Source organism: Phalacrocorax carbo, chromosome 8, assembly GCF_963921805.1.
Source record: "Phalacrocorax carbo chromosome 8, bPhaCar2.1, whole genome shotgun sequence".
Taxonomy (NCBI): Eukaryota; Metazoa; Chordata; class Aves; order Suliformes; family Phalacrocoracidae; genus Phalacrocorax; species Phalacrocorax carbo.
The window spans coordinates 42,388,389-42,412,788 of record NC_087520.1 but is presented as its reverse complement, the minus strand read 5'-3'; the positions used below and the strand labels follow the sequence as shown (position 1 = coordinate 42,412,788).

At 42.0% G+C, this 24,400-nt stretch overlaps 1 protein-coding gene across 2 annotated transcripts; it reads left to right on the top strand.

Annotated features, from left to right (window-relative positions):
• Positions 1-10,496: 10,496 nt before the first annotated feature.
• MEAK7 (MTOR associated protein, eak-7 homolog) lies at positions 10,497-24,307 on the top strand. 2 transcript variants are annotated; one of them, XM_064459670.1, is made up of 9 exons: positions 10,497-10,629; positions 10,980-11,076; positions 12,284-12,460; positions 15,167-15,397; positions 16,149-16,293; positions 16,927-17,367; positions 18,620-18,738; positions 19,932-20,111; positions 21,174-24,307. In XM_064459670.1, the coding sequence occupies exons 3-9, from the start codon at positions 12,293-12,295 to the stop codon at positions 21,300-21,302; spliced, it is 1,413 nt and encodes a 470-aa protein (XP_064315740.1). In that variant the 5' UTR covers positions 10,497-10,629; positions 10,980-11,076; positions 12,284-12,292; the 3' UTR covers positions 21,303-24,307. The 2 variants fall into 2 exon arrangements, with proteins under 2 accessions (XP_064315740.1, XP_064315741.1); XM_064459671.1 differs by having other exon boundaries at positions 10,497-10,641.
• Positions 24,308-24,400: the final 93 nt, after the last annotated feature.

Sequence of the window (24,400 nt, the reverse complement as noted above, 5' to 3'; positions counted from 1 at the left end):
TTGATATCTGGAAAGTTAAAAGTGCAATACGCAAGTGCGTTGATTTTACTGTTTTCAATTTACTTTCTATGTCCTTGCTTTAGTCAAAGCAAAACTCTAGCACTCACCACTCTTACAATCAGCCTTTGCAGAATGTGAGAGCTTTCTTAAAGTCATCCGACTGCCACAGGATCCATGCGTTTTCCAGCAAATGACTCACTTTTTTAGTCCCCTACATATAACAAGAGGGCACAGAAACCCAGCGCATTTATATTGTTTCTAGTTGGCTGTGCAGCTAGAAATTGCACTGCTATGACTTCATTCCCATCAAGGGACTTGCTGTTACGGCAGGCTGATCATCACATTTTAGTCATCACAAAAGGGAAAACCTGTGCATGGTTATTTAAGGCAATCACTAAATCACTTCTGTGTTTTGTCTGATATTGATTCACTCTTAACTGTGCTTGGCTTTCAATGATGCTTAGGTATGGTCGGCAAGCCCGTCCTCCCATGAGATGCATTAGGTATTCCATAGTTAGGGACTACGTGTTCTTTGTTTGGGATTCAAAGATTAGTCTCTAACTGAAATTACAGATAGGATCTCTCTTTGCACGGGTTACAATAGTATGGATAAAACATGCCCAAATGAGATATTTCTGCATTCGGTCTTAATGGAGAATACCTAAGCTACATTTGGATCTTCCGCTCCAAAAGATGGCCTGGGAACACCGGCATTTGGATTAAACAATTGGAACAACCCTCTGCTAGTTGAAGGAACAGCTAGATCATTTATCATGCTGCTCCCAGCTCAAATGCAAATGAGATTAAAATGCTGTAATACAACGGTACCTTAGACATTATGGTTCCATAAGGTCTTTTACTACATAAATTAAGAAGAACTCTATGGTAAGCCAAAGACAAACATTTCATCTGCAACCTTAGTGGACTGCACATTTGGAGGTACTTATTACCCACAATGATGTAGGTTCATCATGATTCTTCTCTGCAGGAAAAGAGAACCAAGACCCTCTCCAGGGATTTTCTGAGGAGTTTGCAAAAACCACCTTGTCTTCGTTTTAGAACAGCAGTTACTAAACCACTTGTACCAGGGAGCACCAGCAGCTGTCTATCCTCATTTTTTTCCTGGAAATGCTAAAAGTGCAAAAAGCACTAGAAAGACCCGTGCAAAGCAGCTGTGGATTATTTATGACACCTTTAGTGCCCACAGACTCAAATGCGCTGTTTCACACTGAAGGAATATGGCTGAGCCGTGAACGATCTATGAAAGAAACAGTCCCAGCAGCCCGTTACTACAAAAGGGATCTACTGAGGGGAAAAAATACAGGTAGCGAGAGTCTGTTTCAAACCATAAAGTGCATTCAGTACTAATTAATCTATAAAGTTACCATATGAACAGCCTGGCTAGGTCTTCTTTGTTTGCTTATTGTCCTATGTGCCAACACAGTGTTATTCAGGGCTACCAGATCAGTTTGTTAAGTACCTAACAGTGTGGTATATGGCTACATTTCCTGCGGTTACATATGTGCCTGACCTTCTGGGTACAAAAAAATCTGACTCAAGCCCATGCTAGGTCTGCAGTGCCATTCCTCTCATGCATTTCTCACTCATGTTTCAAAAAAACTGGCTGAAGTTTCTGGTTTCAGGTCTGCAGATTGTCCTTCAAGGCAATTGTTTTGCTTGCCCATCACGCTGTTACTGGAAAGGGACAGCAACTCTTTCCCACCCAAGATGAAGCACGGGAGAAGAAATAGCCTCAAAAATCAGACCTGTTGTCATGGAAACCAGAACAAGGATTTTTGAGGCCGAATGGGATGCATCTATAAATCAGAGATGAGGAAAATCCTACCCATTTATAACAATACATTAAGTGGAAAATGTCATTATTAGAGGAAGCCAAATATTTACTAGCTCAACAAATGCTGCAATGTAAAGCAGTATGTGAGTAATTATTTTCTGCAATACAACATGATCTCGTCAGCACCAAGGGTACATGTGTTCGAGAGAAAGGCAGTAGTAGCCATAGAAACAGCCGGCTCTTCCTGAGTGGAGGTATCGTGTAACACAGTTTTGGTGGTGGCCTGAGGCTCCTGCCAGCTGTGTGGATGCTTTCGTGTGCGAGGGGGTTTTTGGTGCCCCTCAAGCCACTGGAACCAGCACGTTTTGTTCTGCGCAACTCCCCTGGTTGGGAGCTGCGCTGGCTCTGAAAGGAGGTACCCAGGGGAAGGAGGTTCCTTCTGCAGGATGAGAATGAAAGGTGGTTCCAGGGGTATTTGTAACAACAATGCCATTTTTCCCCTGTGCTGTTAGAAAGCGTATTGCTACAGCACTTGAGTAAAGTCAGGCCCATTATGCTCTGCACTCTTTCAATACTCGTACGGACAATCTCTGCCACAGCATGCTTGCAGCATGACTCCACTCACTACAGAGAGGTACAAGAGAACAACTAACCTGCCTGAGGCCATACAGCAAGACAAGGACAAACCTTGAAAAAAATAGTTTTTTTTCACTCAGAGCTTTCCCACCTCTTAGTTCAGGAGCTTATTTTAATCCCCCGGTGGCTCCCAACCATTCACACAGAGTGTTTCACCTTCTTTCTGCCCCCGCCTTGAATCTCCTCTTCCCCACGTCAGCTGCCTGCAGAGCCCAACCTAAAGGCCTGGCAGAGCTTGTTGGTTTGGAATCTGACCTGTGACATGCCTCCTGTTTAATGTTGGAAATCACTGCTTTAAGCTGCAACTTGAGCCCTGTCTGGGGACACACGCACTCTGAGTCAGCTCTAGCAGCAGATGACTTACATGGCAGCCCTTCAAAGCTATCACAGCTCTCTCTTACAATCTCAATCTCACCAGTACCTTACTCAGTATAAAAGCACATTATCCTCCTGCTTGTGTAATACATAATAGGGCCCAAGCTGTAAAAAGCCAGTCTGACCTTCGAGACAGCTCATTATACTGTGGAGAATAGTTGGATTTACAATTTAAGACCATTTGTTGTTAATGACGGTTTTACTCTAATGTAATAAAGTACAACTTGAAAATAGAAAACACAGAGAACGCTGGTATGTTCTGCTCTGGAAAGCACCCATGACACAGAGCCGCCACACTTGTTTTGTGAAGGTACTGGACTATCCACACATGGGATAAACACAGAGATGGAAGGGATTTACTGCCCAGCCTTCCTCCCAGAGCCTATAGCTCTGGTAGCCAGGACAGCTGCACCTCACAAGAAGCTGCTCCAGAACCAGGCTTTTATAGCCCAAAGTTGTGACAAAAATCCTGTACCTGGAATAATCTGGCGATGCTGAAATGTACAGGGATGTGGATGCATCCGTGGAGGCAGCAACCTCTGGGAAAGGCATGAGGCAGGAACAGCTTCATCTCTCATGCCTTAAGCTGGTGTCTCACATTTTACCAGATGCTCCTGGAGCAGAGATCCCAGCACCAAGCAGTCTGCAACAGCTTCGTGCTCTGATAACCTGCACCAATTTGGCAAGTGTTGCTTTGGGCAATAAACATCCTGTTGTGGGCACCTCTTTATGCAGTGAAAGGTAAGCCAAGGACTTCAAACTCCTATAAACATGCTTAACCTGGACAGAAATGAGAAGCAGGCAGAAAGATGAGCTACGTTGAAAAATAAACTGCACTGCACAAAAAAGAAATTAATAGATAAAATCCAGGCCAGGTGCTGGGGAAGAAGCTAGTGGTATGGGAGAAGAAGCTGCAAGTAACAATTAAAGCAGTGCAATGCTGGTTGCACAAACACCTTAAAATTACAAGACATTTATTAGTTTACTTAATGACTCTTAAAATCACACAAGCCCTGATCCTGTTTCCATCACTTCTTTTCAAAACCTAAGAGTTCACCACAGAGCAGATGACAAAACACGGCTTTCTTGTTGCATGGTGGGTGTAAACACCGTATAGTGCCAAGAAACACAGCTGTCCTGCTGAAAAAGACTTCCTTCACCAGTAACTACAAATCTAAGATGTTTGTAGGGGGTTTTCTCCCACTGTGTGAAGAAAGAGACAGAGTCTGTAGGCAGTAAAGAGGTGAACGAGGGTGAAAATGAGTTCAGGAATGTTACTAAGACTTTCCCATCTCCCAGTCAAACACTTTTTTTTTTGTTTGTTTGCCAGATACAATGCTCTAGCATTGTTTGATTTTTTTTTCACTGTATTTCCACCTTATTGTCTTTGCTGGTGTTAACCTTTCCAGGGGCTTGGATCGGCACACCAGACAGCCTGACCACAAGAACACAACTGTGACAGCATACTGTGAGACTATCTCTGTTCACATCCAGTTCAAAAAATCTGCAGTACTACTATGCTTAGTGTTGCCCACATACAATTGAAATAGATGAAATGCAGGCTGTGCTTGGAGGAAATGAGACCTTCTGTTTCCATCTGGAGCAAAAGGATCCTCTGCTTTTCATCCTGAAGTGCTATATATGGAAAGAACTAAAGTTATGAATTGTGATGCTCTGTGGAAAACTTCCTTCTTAGAACAAATACCCTAAACAAATTCTAAAATTCCTTCATGGACAGCAGCCTTTAAAAAAGGCAGAACAAAACAAACAGAAACAAAACCAAGGACTTGATATTCAGTGAGAGACAGAATTCTCCCATTTGACTCCTTTATTCAGTTACAGACTTGCTCTACTCCTCTAACAGTACAGATTACAAACCTTTGCAAACAGTACAGAAGAGTTAGGAAATGCAGTAAGTAATCCAGTGTATTTAATTCAAACAAGGCCTGAGCGAAGGACAAAATAAACAGAAGTTGGTTGTGTACAGTTTCTAAGCATCACAAATTGCATATTTCATGGAGAAGGTTCCCTTGTTAAGGATTATATGCCTTGTTAAATTTAGTCTAGTTTATATGAAGATTTTAGCAGACGGTTTCTTAAAGTAGAAGACCTCATACTCCAACCTGGGCCACAGGCCTTGTTATGAAATACGTTATAAGTGCTGTATATCAAACTACATTAAAAGCATGCTAAAATGGCCAACATAAGGATCCCAAAACTGGGAAATGCCGGAGCTTAGGACAGCTTCTCAGCTAGTCTTATCACCGGATGAGCCAGGAACTCTCTTTCGCAGCTTCAACAGGTACAGCTTCAGAGCAGCACACGCCTGACACCCGAGGTGTGTGAAGGCCTGAGAGTTTCCACCACACAGCCTGCAGAAGCGGAGAGGCCTTCAGATGGGCATCCTGGCTAAATTCTCTCTGCCGAGTGAATCCCCCTTCACTCTGAAGTAGATGGGTATTCTTCCAGTTTGATGCACAGTCCTATTTCTCAGTTGCATGAACAATCACAGTTGTATGCCCAGCAGGAGCAGCTATATAAACAGCTATACTGCTTATGTGTGTGTCTTGAGAACATCTGACCCAGACTATATTCTCTCATATTTCAGCTGGTCTGCCTTTCCTGTATTTAATAAATGGAAAGCAAGCCAACTTGTAAGACATTGGAATCAGCTTTTTCTTTATGTACATCTCTTCTAAGAACAACAAAGTACATCTAGTTCAACATTTTTTGATTGTCAAACTATATATGTATTTAGGCTAACTGATAATCTGCAGTATTTTATAAAGAAAATCTGGGTAACAAAAAAGTAATGTTTTCCTCCAAATTCTCCCAAAGTGGAAGCAACAACAGTATCTCTTCTCCTCACTCCAGAGAGCTTGTTTTTCATCCCTTTTAGCGCTGTGTCCAGAAGTCAGCATGGTCAACATGTCATATCTTCTTTAGTGCTCCATACATAAGTTTTCACACACAAATTATCCCGCCTTTTGTCTATTTGATCTAGCCATGTAATAATTCCACCTAACTCTTCCCATGAAACAGCTCTGAATCATAGAGTAATCCAGGATTGAAAGAGTCTCTGGATCCAACCCCCACTCAAAACACAAGGCTTGGGCAGCCCAGGAGAAGTTCATATTCCCCCCTCACTATGGGTCATGCATTTCTTCCAGTCACCAGGACCTAGTCCACAGCCCAGAGTAGTCTTTGTGATCTGTATACATGCAAGACATACTAAAATTTAGTTTAGTAAAGTTAGGCATTGCAGTTTTGCTGTAGACAGAGGCTTGCATCTTGGTGACAATGTTTCCTCTCAGTTAATAGGCTATAACAGGAGGCTTTTATCCTACCTGTAAGTACATTGTCAAAGGTACTGCATATTACCATTGTTACCCATCATCAGATTCACCTCTTCACTGCACCCTTTCTTTTTCCTTTTATAGACGGGAGTTGGTTACTTGCAAGCAGAGGTTTTTCTAAAGGGAAGTGCAAAGACTTGCAAAACCCAGAACTTCCTTTGTGACTACCTAAGAATGCCATTCTGATTAGAGTCAGACTCTTTCTTTTAGCCATATATGGCAATCCCATAAAAACTAGAAGACAAATCAGGTAAGTAACTGTAACGTTATAGCTGTCACAGCAGCCAACTGAATGCAGAACTGAACAATACATATATAAAAGGGCATCAGCGTGCAGGTTTGGACTATACCTTTTAAAGTCAAAGGAATTTTGTGCTGAGGTCACAGTACAGGATGATCAGTGGGCTGAGCCTACAACTAGTTTCATCAAATACAAACATTTTTGCAGGATTTCACTTACTGCGACTGTAGGTGGCTTGTAAAAATTCAAGTCTACAATCAAGACAGGAAACACAGAGCCTAATGGCATTAAAAAAAGTTCAATGACTTTTGTGTTCACTAGACCCTAAAATATGAAAAAGGGTCCTTCATAATTTAGCTCCACTGTTTTCACGAGGTCAAGTTTGACCTCTTCTGCAAAGGCCAGAGTTCTGTAACTAAAATGCTGAGTAATAACTGGGAAGTTAAAAGTATCAAATGTGTTCCCTCCATGTGACTTAAAATACTGTTTATTTAGACTAGGGGCTGGAAGAAAGCTTTGGAGCCCAATGGCTTGTTTTGAAGTCTATTCCCAATCTCCCCTTCCCAATGGGGGAATATGCCCGCAAAATACCCTGCCGAAAAGTGCCACTGACGTGATATCACCATTCTTTTAGAGTTCACAAAATTCTCTGATGCCTGTGGCCTGAGAAGTCTGGTTTTGTGCTCAATGTATGTGTGAATGCAGCAAATTATAAGATCTTTAGAACAGAAATCATCTGTATCTCTGTGTCTGCCTAGCCTTTGGTGCAAAGGGATCCCATTCTCAGCTGGTCTTTAATAAGAGCAGTGTCAGGTATGTATCATATTGAATCAGAACAATTCTCTGCATCACTGCCACCAGAAGGTAACATAGGTAACAACCTTAACATATATATACAAGACTGATGAGCAGCAAAATTTCTCTCTGTTCTAATTCAGGATAGGAAAAAAATAATTTTAAAGAAACCAAAAGGTAATCTAGGTAAAACAGATATGCTCGATATAAACACACAGCTGCTCAGCTCATCATTTACATTTTAGGCTGTTACCTTGCAACAATTTCCTTTAACTGAAAGAGAATATTATTAGAATTACCTGGAACTAAGGCCATTTAGATTGTCTATAGTCTTGGCAAACTAATAAAACCAAACCTACTCCATTTTATGCAAGTCAAAAGCAGACAGTGTTTTAAACAAAATATTTTGGGGTTTCTGTGTTTGTTTTTTCACTCTGCAAACAAATACGCATCTATCACTAGCTCACAAAATTAGCCACAACTGTTTCCAGAACCCTTTTGTGTCTTCTTCCTCTTTTTATACACCAGCATACTCTTGAATGTCCTTAAAAGGCTTCCTAGTGTATTCTCTCTTTCTTACTGGCAGAAAGAAAGCAACTTGAAACACCCAACTAGCTCAGCTAGAGCATCTGAAAATATTTGTGAGGAAGTGACCAGTCATTTAAAGTGTTGCAAACTATTACTATTATGGACCAGGTTTCTAGCTTGACTTTATACACTTTCGGTGCAAAAAGGCTATGAAAGAGTGTTAGCCTGTGACCTGGAAATCCCCCACAGCAGGCGCATAATCTATGCAATTTAGTGTTAGTATCTTGTGGCTTTAAGAGTATGCCTACCCTGCAGATTACAGCCTAGTGTTACAGACAAGTGACAAAATGCCATCCAGTAGCAGCAGGAAGCTCAGTTTAGATTGACAGGCAGGACAAATAAACCCACAGTTTGTAGAGTTACCTCTGTTACAAATGGGCAAGACTTGAATGAAAGAGGGCAAGGCGGCACACATCATCTTTGCAAAAGCAGCTGCTTGGAGCTAAGGAAGGCCACCTACTCTTCAGTGGCTTTTGACTGGTTCTGAGCTTAATAGTTAGAGAAGAGAGGTCAGGAAGTCGCCACACATTTGTGAAGATGATACTGGTCAGTCAGTCTGCCAGTCAGTCCTAGCTGGCTGGCAGTCAGTCTTAGCACAAAGTCAGTTAGACTAGAACATCTAGTCCTGTATTTCCACACCGAAAAGATATCTTACAGAGTTACAATATGAAATGCAACCCTTAAAAAACAGAACAAAAAACCCCAAAACAAACCCAACACTCATTTGCATGTGAAGCAATACATCCACAGAAACATTGGCCTTTAAAAATAAATTACAGAAAATAGGAAAAACCTAACTTGAATTCAAAAGCTTTGTTTTTCTTATTCTGTATGTTTCATTTTTCTTCTCAGGCATTGACTGGAAATTCATTAATACTGATGTAAACCAAACCATCACAGCAGACCTTTCCAAGGACCTGCTTACGTAGCCCAGGGACGGAGCTTCACCAGGAATGGAGTTTTGTCCTCATGGTCCGTCTTATGTTTGCGGAGTTAAGGGGAAAGAGATTAAAATAATGCCTTATAGAAGCCTTTATTTCTACACACATACAGTCTCTAAACGTGGGATCTAAGCACACTTCGAACAGTGTTGAAGCACTCAGTGTGGGCTACACAGCTAACTTCTTAAACATACGATGCCACCGTGTGGACAATAAGTTTCAAGCAGTTTCCAGATGAGCTTTGCTGAATTTGTGCTCATATTACATGAGCTTCCCATTCATTTCCTCAGGTTTTGCCTGCCATGTCCTGATCCTGCTGCTCCTTAGCTTCTGTGGCTCTAGCGATGGCCATAACAAACCTGAATCAGTATCCACTTATTCAAACATCATCATCTTGGAATTCTGGTCAATGTGTTTCTAACTCTAAGCTGGCAACAAGAAGAATATCCTACAGATTTTTATAAAGTTTTGCATACCATAAAGATTTAAAAAAACAAAACCAGGTATTTTTACAACTTAACTTTATCAGGATTTTTTCTTGGTGCAAATGAACAACAAAAAAAAGGAACCTCTCCCACAGGTAGTACAGATAATTTTCTTTCTTTTGTACGTATAAAGGAACATAGATGCTTCCTGTTGAAAACGCACCAATCAGACTATTATTGAAAGTTAAACACCAAAGCTGCTAACCTGTTCCATAGTATCTGGTTGCAGGAACACAAACAACACCAGCTTTGTGAGGATCTGCACGTCTTACCCCTGGCTGGAAGGAGGCCTCTGAGCTCTGCCTGGCTGCAAACAAACCAACCAGAGTTAGATGAACCACGGACAAACAAGGCGTCGCTGCTATGAAAGCAAAGGCCTTGATATGTTACAGGAATCAAACCCTGTGGCTGAAAGTACAAGGGGAGTACTGCTGAGTAACGTAACTGAGAGGGAAAGCTCTTGATCTGAAAAAAAGTGAGTTCTAGGACCAGTTTTGCCAACACTGAGCCTATATTTTTTCTCATAACTATTCACGCCTCCCGCTGAAGGCATGGCAGGTCCCAAAGCGCTGTCCCTGTAACCTTCCGTGTCTCCCTCAGCCCTTGTACAGGCTTTTACTTCTCAGCCTGCAGACTGGTGTGAGTACCGGCCACGAGATAGATGCTTAACATATTAATTGAGAAGTTCTCATGTTTTCTCTCCACTCCCTATTGCCATGGAAATTCCCCAGAGCCTGACTGTATACCTTGAAAATGACATATATGTGTGTCTATGCATATCACACACAGGCACCCACACATTTTTCCTTCCCCAAAGTCTGTTTCCAGCGCAGATCAGGGCCAGCAACGCCTTCCCCTACAGACCCTTCTGGGACCGGCCCTGGCACTTTTTAAAACCGCTTCGGCAGGGGGCACCAGGGCGCTTCAGGTGTCTCTGACAGGGGCCGCCGGGGGCGGGCGGCCTGCCCCAGCTGCAACTCTGAATCTTCACCTTTTCCTGAAGGTTTTAGGGTCAGGGAGCCTCAGGGAGGAGAGGAGGGCTGCCTCAGGGAGGAGAAGAGAGGAGAGGGAGAAAGAGCCGCCTCAGGGAGGGCAGCAGGGCCGCCGCGGCGCCGCTCGGCCCCGCAGCTCGCACGCCACCGCCTCAGCGCTCCCCAGAGCGGGCTCACGGCACCGCCCGCCCCTTCCCTGGGCGTCGCGGGGCCGAACGGCGCCGGTCCCGCCCCGCCGCCGTCATCCATCCTCCTCATTCATCTACCGCCATCCCCCGCCGCGGCCCAGCGCCCGCCCCCGCCGCGCTCCGCCCCAGCCGGGCGGCCTGCAGGCGCCGGAGGGCGCCGGCCCCGTCTGCCGGGGCGTGTGTAAAAGTGGAGGGGCCGATCCAGGGGGGCGGAGAGGGGCCGGGGGTGCCCTACCGGTAAGCAGAGAGGTGGGCCCGCTATACCGTGCCGTGTCGCCCCGGAGCGGGGGCTTCTCGCCTCATGCCCATCGCCGGGGTGGGGGACGCCGGGGCTGTTGCCAAGCGGGTGGGGAGGGACGGACTAGGCGTACCGGGAAATAAACCGGCAAAATGGCAAACCGCGAGGGCTTTTTGCCCGGCCCTGCACCGATCCTGCCGGCGGCCCCGCTGCCGAGGAGAGCCCCGCCATGCGGGCGGGAACCGCCCCGGCTTGTGCCTCCCCGGGCTGAGGGAGAGGGGTCAGAGACCCCCCTTCCTCCAGCGGTTCCCTGCTTAAATTAATAATGTCTTCACGGTCTGTCCTCCAGGTGACAGTCGTTTCCATTAACCCTTTGGCGTTTACCCCACGATCGACGGCTTCCTCACAGGCAAACACGGCTTTTGGGCCTGTACTGGTCAGTGAAGGTAAAGAAGCCCAACCCAGCCTCTTACGTACGGTTATTTATCAAAGTTAATATCAGTTAATGACAGAAAGATTGGCTTAGGCTAAACAAAGAGTCCTTCTGAGGCCACCGAAGGGCTGTGTGATGGGTTTGTCTGCAAAAAGAGATTTCCGTGGAACTGGGAATCCTGAACCAAAAGTGAGGTGCCAGAAAAGATGTGGAATTTTTGGAAAGAAAACCACAAAAGGATGGTTTATTCTGCTTTTGATCTTTTTTATGTTGATGCCCCAGGAGTCTGCCTACCCCAGATAGATGGGAAGGCTGTTTGCAATGGTGAATGTCATTGCGGTTGTGGTGGAAATTCGGGTTTCAGGCCCTGCTGTGGCACTGTCAGGTCTGTGCTGTGCTGCGTGTTTGCCCAGACAGCACTGAAAAATTAGTCTCTGTCATGCAGGTGAATCCTGTGACAGTGAGAGAAATCATAATTGTAACATTAATTATATAAAGCAAAAAAAAAAAACCCCAACCCCCCACCCTCCCCTTGCCAATCTTAATCCTGTGGGTACCAGCTCCCAACAATTTATTGACTTTGTATGAAGCTGTGTGTTTTTGATAGGTCTTGAGTCGTCTTTGTAAATGTTTTTGTTACTGTGCTTCTTGGCAGCTTTTTGAGTGATTTTTGTATTGCATCCTTAGAAAAAACACTCTCATGTCATCTTCAGAGACTTTACAGTGACGGTGTTTTAGTACCACATATTATTGGCAGACTTAGCTTTAGTCCATTAATGCATCAGAAAGATGTAGCGTAATCTGTCATAAATAATCCATAATCAGGCTATTCTCTTCATGTTACTGATGTATTCCAGTTGACAGACTTGTGGTCACTTTGTGGAAGCTAATTTAAGCTTTAAATCATATTGGTTTTTCCATTTGGTAAGACTTGAATGAGGTTGGAATCAGTAGACAGGGTGTTTTTAGCAAAGAGCTGACAGATTGTTATTTTCTAAAGCATGGTTGCTGTTCACGGATGTTCTTCAAGTTCATTGAGTCTACGTGACTACAGAGACTAAACAGTAGTTTTAATAAAAGTTTCCTGGAAGGGTAGTAATTTGCTCCTCTTGTAAAACTTGCGCTAGTATGGTAGTCTGTTTGATATGTCTTTCATGGCTATTGTGATACCTTTCTGTGTTTACTGGTTTTTTTTTTTTATTCCTTTTCCTTTGTTTCAGGTTGAAAAGATGGGAAATGCAGAAAGCAATGCCTATCGGAATCACCTTTCCAGATTTCTTCCTGAGGAGCAGTCTGACATTGATGGAGTATTTGATACCTTATCAGGATCAAGTGGCTCAGCTGGAGCAAGAAATGGCAAAGCTACAAAGAAAACTGTGACTCTGGCAGCACTACAGGCAAGACAATCTATTATTCCTGATATATCTGGGACATGGTGCTTTGAACGTAATTCCAGAAAGAAACTAAAGACGTGGCAGTAGTTACTTTTTAAGGACTGTTCGTCTCAATTTAATACTTAATGTTTTGGGGCAGGATGGATATTTAACTTTTTCTTAAGGTTTAACATTAGTAGTGAATTTCAGGTTTGTATTTCTCTCTTGCACTGTTGGGTCAATCTGCAGCTTTCCCAATTCTGAAGTAATCTGGGATGTATGAAAATATTTTTACAGAAACCTGAAAAAAGGGAAGAATATTCTTCCCCCTGGAGTCTATAGCATGTGATTATTTACAGCTTTTCTTGAGAAGCTGTCACAAACTCAGTTTGTATTTGGTTATATCTTTCTTCCTTAACTGCATCACTGTCTCTAATCTTTTCACTTGCAGTAAAAGGAGAGGATTCAATTTTGCTTGATTAAGCTGTGGCTGCCAGTGTTAGCTAATTAACATACATTATGCTTTCGGATTAACTTTGCATTCATTTTCTAATCAAGAAAGAGGAGGAAAATGATTCATTGCAATACTTGAGAACTTCAGTTAGGCAGGAACCAAGTGGCCAAATGAATGTAGCATTACAAGTGTGTTTTTATATATGCTACACAGTTAATGGAATCAAATTAAAACTCCAGGAAAGAAGCGGGATATTTTAAGGTATTTAGCAATCCACCTGCATACAGACCAGCTTTAGCCTTCCTCCAGCCTGGCTGTTTATGAGCTATCACCAGTGTGGAAGCAGTGTTACTGCTGCCGAGCCTTTCAACCCCAGCGTGACCGAGAACCTGGTCCTTGGTGTCTGTTGTTTGACTGGGACCTGGAAGAAGTTCTCTTTCTAGCTCTGCCCCTAGATCAATGTGACGTTTGATCAATGTTTGTCTTTTCCCTTCCTGCCTTTTTGTTTGCCAACTTAAATGAAAATCTTTTAAAAGACTGCCTGGAGGTGCCCAATTCTTTAATGCAGGGGCTATTGCGATGGCATGCCTGCCTCCTAGGGGTCTATGCTCATGCCTGAGCTAGACTGATACGTGGTAGATTTGATCTAGCACCAGTCTGATAACATTGATGAGGCCCCAGGCATAACCTCATGTACTCTGCTTAGGCTTAGTGCTTTACTAGAAGGAAACTACATGGCTTCTGGACCAGAGCAAGCTGCACTGCATAGCTTGGAAAGCAGGTAGAGCAGGTATCTCCAGATACTTTCCTGAAGCAATTTAAGACAAGAATTCTGAACTGTCAGAGGTGTTTGTTAGATATGTATTAAAAGTTCCCTTTTAACAGTCCTCTTTTTTCACACCCCAGGTCTACTCATTGGAATAGCTATAAGCATAACAAAACAGTGCAACAAAGTTAGTGGTGGGTGGGAAAGGGCAGGGAGGAGGTAGATAGTGCTGCAGTGTGAAGTAAAAAGCCCCGAGTATAGAGTTTTTAATTATGTTCCCTGCTTCTTGTCACGCTTCAGCCTTATGTAGCACTTTTAGAAAGTCACAGCTGTACCCCCTGTGACTGTCCCTCCCTCAACATGAAGCACTTCAATGTGCAAGGCTGTGGCTGCTAGTTCTGCTTTTACCAAAATCAATGGGAGTTTTACCACTGACGTCAACAAAAGCAGGGTAGAGCTTGGCATATTGGATCTCGCCCTATATGCACAACAGCAGCCATTAACGTCAGATAGGAACGGCCCTGGTGGCTTCAGTAGGAGTGGTATTGAGCCAGCAATAGGTTGGTAATAGCAGCTCCACTGAATAGCGCTGGAGTGCTTTTATGCAGGTGGAGCTCCATTGATTTCAGCATAGTCCCAACTGGGCTACACCCCTGCACATAAGAGTCAAGTCAGGTGTCCAGCACGTTACACACAGCGCTTGGCACAGTGAAGACACTGTGTAATCATGCCCTAGTGTACGGATGTATTTTAGATGATTTATTTTTAAACCATGTAATTATCTTGAACACTGTGAAAGTTTACTGAACCTAGAGTCAGCTTCTTCCCACAGCGCTGTGAAGCACAATGATGTGTACCATTTAGATTTCAGTTCAAAGGGCCAGTCATGCAATTTAGATGAATAAGTTTTGATTTCAACTGTCTTAACACCAGGGATGCCTTATAAACATCATCAGGTGATCTCAGTTTTGTTCCGTGCTTGAATTAGATGTTGCTATGCAGAGGGAGCCTTCTCAGAATTGTTTCTATGTGTGCATGTAGGGTTAAACGCATGGCCTGCATTGTCTTGAGGCCAAAACTGAGATATGGAAAAAACTTTACTTTCTCTTTGTTTTTAAGTATCTGTGAGTTTCGCTATCAAAAGCGGGGTTAAACCACAATTTTAAATGTTGAACGGGCAGAGCTGTAAATCTTTGCAACAAAGGTATCATACAGAAATCCTTTGCTAGTACTCTATTAGCACTTTACAGTGGTGGTTCTTTAAGTCCATGGCATTTGTAGAAAAACGGTATCAAATCACTAAATCGTATTGGAAAGGAGATACTATAAAAATAGATTTTTTTTTTTTTTTTTCTCTTGGAAAACCAGTCCTTTGACAAAAGTTTGTTGCTGATAGTAGATACTTGGTATTGAAATCCTTCACATAATGGTGTATCTCAGCACGTATTAGCTGGAATATATTAGTTATTCTTCATTTTTAAAACGTGTTCTTTGCTCTTTTTCTTTGTAGGCGTATGTGCGGGAGTCATTACCAGAGCAAATGACTGTTCGGTTATACAACGGAATGAGAAGTATTGACCTGACTGGGAAATCATCTGGGCCGAGTGAACAGATTGCTAAGGAGCAGTTTCTAATTTTTATGTCAAACCTCTTAAAAGGGAATGCAGATGAGAAGATTACCATAATAATGAGAATGATCTCCAAGACAGAAGAGCCTGTGAAGGGCAAACAAATCCAAGAGGTAAACAGGCAGTTAAACGGGTGTTGGGGGGACAGTAAAAGAACAGAGGTGGGTAAGTAATTTGCATGTAATCTTTAGAGCACAAGATTCAGAACAGGGATTCCTGACTTTTGCATTTTTTTTTTTAATCCCTTTACCACTGACTTGCTGATCTGGGACAAACAGTGTAGGCAAACCAGGTTATCTGGGATGACCGTTTCAGCTGTGGGCTTTTCCATGCTGACTTGCCTACTCTGAGAACCAGGACCTGGATTTTGGGGAGCACACTGACAGATTTGTTGGTGGTTCACAGGCTGACACAGGTGCAGAGACTGTCTGTATTTAAGAGCCAGCAAGGGTTGTGGTGTGGCTGGTGCTTCTGGGAAATGAGCAGAATGCTTTCTAGAGCTTTAGTTACAGAACAGATGCACAAATGAAATACGTAAGGTGGAAGAGTGGGATCTCACAAAACAGTAATTCATTAACAGCTCCTACCACTGCAGAATTTGGACCACCCCTCCCTCTTTCATGCTGTATTTCATGAGATGCTTTGTGAAGTAACATTTACAAAATGTCTTGATAAAGGATATTTTTCAAGACCTATGTCACTGAAATGACGTTTTTGTTATTTCTCACCCATCATGAGAAGAGATGTTTCTGCCATTGGGATTACAGCACCACTACTACCTGACTTTATTTTCAGGAAGTCCTTTGAAGTTCTTTGCAATTTTATTTAAGAAATTACAAAATGGTGATGTTTTAACCTTTTAAGTTCACAGAGGATCTGATCATGTCTGTAATCCATGTACTGAGCTACAGGAAGGAACTGAAAGGTTGGAATTTGGAGAACACCAGGGATTCTGCAAGTGGAGTAAAGGCTCTGGCTTCTCAGCTGCTGTCAGAATTGAAGCTTGCAGGTAAGTAGCACTAATGCAGTGTAGCCCAGAATGGCACAGAGCTCACGTAATCACTGATCTCACAAGAATTTTTCACTTTGGGTCCCATCTTTGAACTTAACTGGTGAGACCAGTACTTCAAACCTAGTGCTTTGCAAATGACTTGGGAATCTTATTTATTTTACCTTACCATCTTTCTCTTCTAAATTCAGGAGAGCTTTGGTTTGATGTCCCAGTTTAAGCAGATGTGCAAAACTATTTGTCATGGAACATGCCTGCTTTACAGATACCTGACTTGCACGTGACAGGCATTTTGATGCATGTGCATGAATTTATGACTGTACGTCCCTTCGCAAAGCATAGGTTTACCTTTGCACTGTTGTAGTAATATATTTTGCTGTCTTGCATATAATGTAACCAGGAGTCCGTGTTTCTTAGACATGATAGCCCAACAATGGATGTCACAGGCAAATGTTTCTCAGTTCTGTGGATGCACCTGTCTAATGTAGTTGAGACTTCACTGTTGCTGGCTCCTTTCATGTCCATCAAAATAATGGAATATTGTGTTTACACTTAAAAATCAACCAATTATTTTCCAGAGGGAAGGCACAGACTGGGAGGCTTACTACTATTCATGTGTGTCTTATTATTTAGATGGGACGAAACCTGAGGGTCCTCAGCTGATGGAGACAAATTTTGATCAAAGTGTCATTGAGGACTGGGTGTACCGAGTTCCACAGATTTCAGTTTTCCTCAGTGTTGTTATCAGGCAAGGCCTCCATGTTCTGCATTCTCTCCCAGACCAAACCAAAGACATAGTCAACCTGGTTCCAGTCTGCAAAGGCATCAAAGGAAGAGGACTTGTCAGTCTCTTCGACATCCCATCCATCATATACATCAACTCCCATCTGCCTGCAGAGCTACAGCACAAGTGGCAGCTTTTATTTTCTTCTAGGCTTCACGGAGAAAGCTTTTCACAGTTATGTGGGCATATAGTGAACAAAGGTCCTTGCATAGTGATCTTAAAGGACTTAGATGGTTATATTTTTGGTGGGTTTGCATCTCAGTCCTGGGAGGTGAAGCCACAGTTTCAAGGTAAAACTCACTTTTCTTCTAGTATCTCATGGCTCTGGTAAACATTTTATAGGTACAAGAATCCTGTCCCCTTAATGGATACTGTAATTTTGCTTTCATGAGACACAGCATTTCTTATACTTCTAAGTGTATTTTCCCGTGGCAAAGATATAACTTATTTTTGAAAAATAAAATACATGCTAAGTTTTTCGTGCTTTGTACCCAGTCAGGCATATTGCTGATTAATGTTTATAGTTTGTCTGTTGTTTGATAAGACTTTTAAAATTGCAGATCTTATTGATCGTGGAACAAGTTTTCTTTTCAGTGAAATCAACCCCTGTAATTGCACAGGTTGAAAATGAAATGAAAATGAGGGAAATACAGCATAGACGATGAATTAACGTTTAAATGAGATGTCCAGCAGATGGCAATCTTCCATCTCAGAACAGCTGAGCCAAATGCCGGGTTAAGCCTCCTGCTGCCATTTGTGCACTGTCTTTGTTTCCCTTTTAAAATCCAGCAGAAAAAGGTTCCTTTGGACAAGCTAAACTTTTTGTCCCCTTGAAACCTTTGGGGAGAAGAGAGGGGTTTTTTGTAACTCTTTGCAAAGAACTTCTGTGATGGCTTTCTGAAAAAATAATTATACTCTGGATAATCTGGCCTGCTGTGAATCCTCACTTTTGCTACATTAAAAACTCAGTCCCTATACTTAATTAGTATTTGTTAACTACCACTCGGGTCGGTTCATATAATGTTAGGTTACACTGATTTCAAAACATTTTCCTTGTATTTTTTCCTGATAGAATAATATGTAGCATACTAGACATCATGCCACAGGGGCCTCTGAGTACCAGAGTGGGCATAATGGAAACTGTACTCTAAATCATTGACCCTAAACTGATCTATATATCAGTATAGTCAGAACTAAGGGTTTCTGCAGCCATATCAGTTTGTATGGGTCGAGATGTATCATACAATGCAAGGCTGTGGTAGGTGTACCCTTACGTAGAAATGTAATGTACCAGTCATGCCTCTGACTCTGCCCTTGGTCACAGCCGTATAACCGCATTGATTTCTGTGACCCTGCACAGAGTTAACTGAGAATAAACAATAACTCTAGATCTTGATAAGAGACAGGTATTGGCTTTCTCAGATTGCAGCTGCTGTCTTTGATTTATTCAGTTGCACTTCTTCAATATTTTTTTCTTATCCTATTTGTAGGCACGTTATTGCATGGCCAGTTGTCTGACCTCAGATGCTTTTCTCTGTACAGGTGACAACAGATGCTTTCTGTTTTCTGTTCTCCCCTCTCTCGCTGTATACACGTACACGGGGTATAATGACCACTACATGTATTTGAACCATGGCCAACAAACGATGCCAAATGGACTTGTAAGTGTTTAGAAATGACAGTTTGGAAATTGGATGCGTGGCTGGCGTTTAGAAGTGTTTCAGAAGCAAACAGAAGCAAAAAAGCTTCTGTTACTGTGAGTCGGTTTGTTTCACTTGTTATCCTGTGGGGAGGTTTTATCCCTTCTCTGTGCTGTTTGTGCCTCACTTTAGTAGGAGGATTTTATTTTTTTTTTTAATTAAAGCATCAAAGTGTGAACTGTGGATAACAAAGGAGAATAGCTTACACTACTGATAGAGTCTACTTTTCTTTACAGTTAATATCTATATTGAAGTACTGAATCAATTAAGATAGAACTTATGTGTCTGACCCAAGTAGGTGGGCTTTATGTAGGTTAGATTTATGGGGCTTCTGGAAAGAAATCTTTTTACGAAGTTTGGTTATCACGGAAGCCCTTACCGCTCCTCCCTGTTGTTTGCAAGAATTGACTGCGTGTGTCCACATCACTGAAGCAGCACAAGCCAGCTGATCTGTGTAACTGAGGATCCTTCTACTGGCTGTTCTCGCTGCCACACTGCCTTTTAAATTATGGAAGGCTGAGAAAACCCAACAGAATTAGAGTACGAGAGTTGCATGTAGGCTCCTGCTCTTGTGTAATTACAGTGGCAGAAGCTCCTTTTACTCAAGTCTCCGAATGAGCTCTCCAGATGCAGAGGAGTTTCTACAGAGCCACAGCTCATTGCCTGCTTTTCAAAGTGCCTTCCAGTTTTGTGGCATGGGCTCATAACTTTGGGAATTGCAGCAGTCTGGAGTAAATTTGCTCTAAAGAAAGCCTGCAACAGCAAATTACATTGTTTCTGTAACTACTTTTTTAAATGGAAAAGAGGCAGCAAAACTGAGCGCTTTCACCCTGTTTATGATGGAACTGTTAGTCAATAAACAAAAGCCAGTGAAGTAAATTTCTAGCACAAGATGCAGCTGAAGTGCTTGCAGATACTGGTATTCTGTAAAGTGCAGAGGGAGGGCGGTGTCACTCAGGTAAATTCTTGTTTGTCGTCAGGAATACTGGATTTGGGTACAGAAGCCCAGGTTTACTCAGAACACCCTTTTTTTTACTGACCCATGGAAGTGTGGCATAAATATGGAAAATAGCAATTTATACTCTAGGTTTCATAACTTGCCCAGTCTGTTTTAAAAGTGCAGCAAGTGCTTAGTGCGCTCCTTTGGTTCACAGGGTATGGGTGGACAACATGGTTACTTTGGACTCTGGATAGACAGTGACTACGGGAAGGGACACAGTAAAGCAAAACCTCGCTGCACCACCTACAACAGTCCCCAGCTGGCAGCTACAGAGGATTTTTCACTGGATGCCATGGAAGTTTGGGCAGTGGGAGACCTCCCTGAAAACGCAGGGGTAGGTGAACAAAATTGAAACCTGTGAAACTGTGTCCTGGTTGGAACGGCAGATGCAAATGCAAAAATTGCAGTTGCAGTTTTTCGGTTAAAAGCTCTCTCTCCATTGTAATGAATGTTTTCTTTAACTGGCCCTGTGATGCCGTATATTTGTAGCAAGCAAATGGCAAAACAGTAGCGGAATTATGGAGGGTGGCAACAAGAAATAACATCAGGAGTCCTGAAACGAGCGAGTCAGAGGAACCATGCTTTAGTCTGAATTTCAAAAGGCCTTTCTGATACTGAGGAATGGTCTCTAGGAGGAGCCTCCTTGAAGGGCTTCACTAAAACCCAGTATTTGTAAAACAGAAAGAAAGCGCTAGAAGCTCACAAATAAAGCCTGACCCATAGTTCGGGAAGATAAGCCAAAAGGTTTCCTTATCACTAACTTTAAATTTACTATTGTTTTACAATAAATTACATAAATCTATGTCAATAGCTTTATGCTAGTCTTTCTGCACACTTGGTTTATTTCTGGGAGTGAGGAGACCTCTCGCCAGTCTCCTCTGTCCCTGTAATTTATTCTCTTATTAAACTCTCTGGTCTGCACATTTTAGTGGATTTGGTTTTTTTTCTAAAATCTTTATTTCTGTTCATACTAAACTCATGTGCTCTGTCTGTTCAGAGGACACATAGCTCTAAAGAGAAACAGAACAAATTTTTTACAAAAAAATGTTGAATTGTACTTGAATCTCTTCTTTATAAAAAAGTTCACCTCTGCACTTCAGACTGAGGTCGGGTTAGCCAGGATGTTCTGGCTGGCTTGTAACCTGAATAAACTTGAAATAGTTCATCGTCATCTTAGGAAAAGTTTATGGCTATTTTGTGTAACTATGGCAGTAAAAATCATTTGATGTATCCCAATGAATCTTAAATTCCGTACGTTAAAAGTAATACACTTTATTGTGACAAGCTTGCAAACCAGATTACTTGTGGACTATTGAGTACGTCACTTTCTTGTAGCCTGATAGTGATTAATTCATAATGACATTTTGAGTTGACTATATTTTATTTTGTTTTTAAGACAAAAGGTAAGAAGAGTATCCTGGATGTAGATCCTGAGGCTCAGGCCTTATTAGAAATGACTGGAAAAAGTCGTCAGAGCGAAGGTCTGCGAGAACCCGTTGAAGAGGATGAAGATGATGATAACTAAAAAAATCACAGTAACATGAAAAACCTTGTCTTTTTCCCCCCTTACATTTACCTAATCACCTGGACGAAGCTTAAGCCTCATTCTTATGCAATATTTAGGTCCAATACACTATTCTGCTTGAAGGGTTTTGTTTGGGGAGGACAGAAAAATTAACTGAGTATTTAGTCATTAGATATCTCTAAGTTCTAGCTGAATATGAATTTGCTAGCATTCCTGGTAGATCCTGTTTGCATACAGAATTGAAAACAAAAGACAAAGTTATTGACAGTATGGCTCACTGACTTGGGGAACTGATATGTATTTGTGTAAAGACTGTTCAAGACAGTGATTAAGGCTCTTATACCTCAGCTGCACATATTTATTTGCATGCAATGAAATTAGTCAGCGAAACTGAAATGTAGACTAGTCCATGTGATATAAAGGCTGCTAATAATTTGCATTGCTCCAGTTAAAGCATTAGATTTCATGTTTTCTAAGTCAGATTTTCAGCAAGTGACTCTATATGGGCTGTACGATGTCTGGAATGCTCCGTATACACCATCCAATTTTAGAATACTACACTACACCTTAGTGCTTAAGATGTTTCTGTAGAAATTTGCCTCTTGCTTTTTAAACTTAGTAGAAAGAACAGCTGGAGTCATTCAGCCATATTTATCCTAAGAACGGGCCATACCTCAGCAGAAATTCTCTAGGGAAGGTGCCTTCTCTAGTAGCCTCACTTGAGACTGGAGTAAAAGATCAGGCTGTAAAAAGGATTAAGAAAGAAGTATCCACAGTTAATTGGGAGTAGTATCTGCAGATACCTTGTTAAAAAAAAAAAAAAAAAATCAGGGTTATGTCTGTAACATGTTTAAAGAAGACTTCTGTACACTTTATTTCCGTGTAATTAATCATTAGCGTATTATGGAAGAAAAATGCCCACAATGTGTAATGTGGTCAGTTGGGGTTTTTGCTCTGTTTTGTTGGCTGTTCACCAGTCAGCGCCGGTGTTGTCAGGTCTCTCATACTCAGGGCTTTTCTACTTGAAAATGTTCACATCTGTCAGTAATTACGAGTCTGACCTTGCTAATTCTGTGTAATTAACTTGTCAAAAATAACCATAATTTCTGTCAGGCCCTGTCATTTCTAACTCAGCAAATTGTGTTTGGTTATTAAGTACGTGTGATCGTCAGCCTTTCTCCTCCTAAGGAGAGGGACTGTATCAAGCCCCCTTTGTCCTAGCATGAGTTGGTCTTCTGTGCAGCTTAGACCAAAAACTGTGCTGTAACAGTTACTATCATGTGGCCTTCCTTCAAATTCTTTCCCTTAGTATCATCTTATATGTGGTCTTTTTTTTCCACCCCAGGTTTTTCATAGGGAGCCAGATTTGAATATTTTGAATAATCTGCACTCGTGCCTTAATGTAGAACCCATTTTTAAAAACTTCTATTAAGCGGTATGAATTTAGCCTTGAAAGGAGAGCATGAAGAAATCTCTCCAACCAGACGTCCTAGACCTCAACTGTGCATTTTGTATACAACCTGAACTAACGATTGGGGCATAGATGCTATCTGGTGCAGTACAGAGCATGCTGTGAAAGGCTTGAGCTAGTGTCCTCTTATCTTGTATTTGCTTCAATAAACCAGATAGTCTCCCAAGTTTGTAACACAGAAAAAAATTTAAGCGTTAGAACAATTACATCGATACTTTTGTATAATTTTCTTCTCTGTATATTTTAATAAGAGTTTTAAATGGTACAAAGTAGGGAGTGCTATATAGACAGCACGAAGTCCATGAAGCTCGCTGTAAGCGTGGTGATGGTGGCTTTTGTTGTAACATTCTCCCACCATGAGTCTCAGAAGTATTCTTCACTTAGGCGCTCACTAAGCATGCTAAATACCTGAAGGGGATGGCATACAGGAATGAGACAGCATTGAATTTCTGCAGTTACACATAAAATAAGTAACTAGGCTTTCTTTTCCTTCCATTACAAGGCAGAGACTTTTCTTTGAGGACTGAAACCAGTTGGAAGGATTTTTAAAATAACAGTGAGCAGACACCTTTGCAGACTCTGTCTGGGGAGGGTGAATTGCACAAAACTACTCTTCAAAAATAGTTCAGTGCCCAAGTTTTTATTGATTTAAAGTAAACGTCAGTATAGAGGTTTTCTAGGCTATGATGCCAATACGTAATCCTGTTTAAACATCCTCTTATGAAGATAGCATAGCGTTTTAACCGCTGAAATTTTGTTTTATGACAAGTTTGTATTTGAGACTCTCCATCTCCACTTTGAAGTGAAGGTGTTAAGCTGGGGCAAGAAGAAAACTGACACTATGGCACTTTTACCAAATGTATCAGTGCAACGTTATTTACTAGGCAATTACTGATCCAACCAGCAGGTGGGATTATTCAGAATTGTTCTTTAAATGTAAAAGATTGGCTTGGAAGAGACTCAATTTTTTTTTTTTTTTTTCTGACCCTAATCCGTGCTTCGTATTCATGCATCAAAAAATGCCCAGGAAGCCTTTGTCAGCAGCGGGCTTAGCTATGACCTAACCATCTCTCAATCACTTTTGTGCAGCTGTTGATCCAAGTGCAAAGCTTGACATCGCTGCTACGTATGCGAGTCATCGCTGTTCTCATGCGCTTGTGCAAGGGAGTCCCTTCCCCATTAACTCCATCCACTACTGTGCGTTGGGTCAGATCAGCCTGCCGCTTTGCTCCTATTAGTCACTGCAGCGTGCGGCAGAAGCTGACAGCTGAGGGTTGGCACTTCAGCTCCCTGCTCTTTGTTTGACACCTCCCCACAGCTTCCTTGAGAATCTTGCTGAATCACGGCTAGATACCTGGGAATGTAGAAACACTACGGATTGGCGACAGGAGACGTGCTAGTGAAGGCAGGTCTTTACCAGTCTTCTAATTTAATATGAAAGGATGGGTCTAAATCAAGAGTCTTGTGCAGATACTTATCTGTAACATTTTAAAATGTAGATTTTATTAATAAAAATCATTTTGATTTAAATAAATATGCACAATAGACTTTTCTGTACAGGTGGGAACTGTGTTATTTTGCCTGGGACTATCACAGCATTCTTGACATATAGATCAATGTTATAAAA

Coding starts and splice junctions, on each gene's coding strand:
- MEAK7 (XM_064459670.1), top strand. CDS start 12,293: ATGGGAAATGCAGAAAGCAATGCCTATCGGAATCACCTTTCCAGATTT. Junction 17,368..18,619: donor GGTGAAGCCACAGTTTCAAG/GTAAAACTCACT, acceptor TTCTCTGTACAG/GTGACAACAGATGCTTTCTG. Junction 18,739..19,931: donor AAACGATGCCAAATGGACTT/GTAAGTGTTTAG, acceptor TTTGGTTCACAG/GGTATGGGTGGACAACATGG.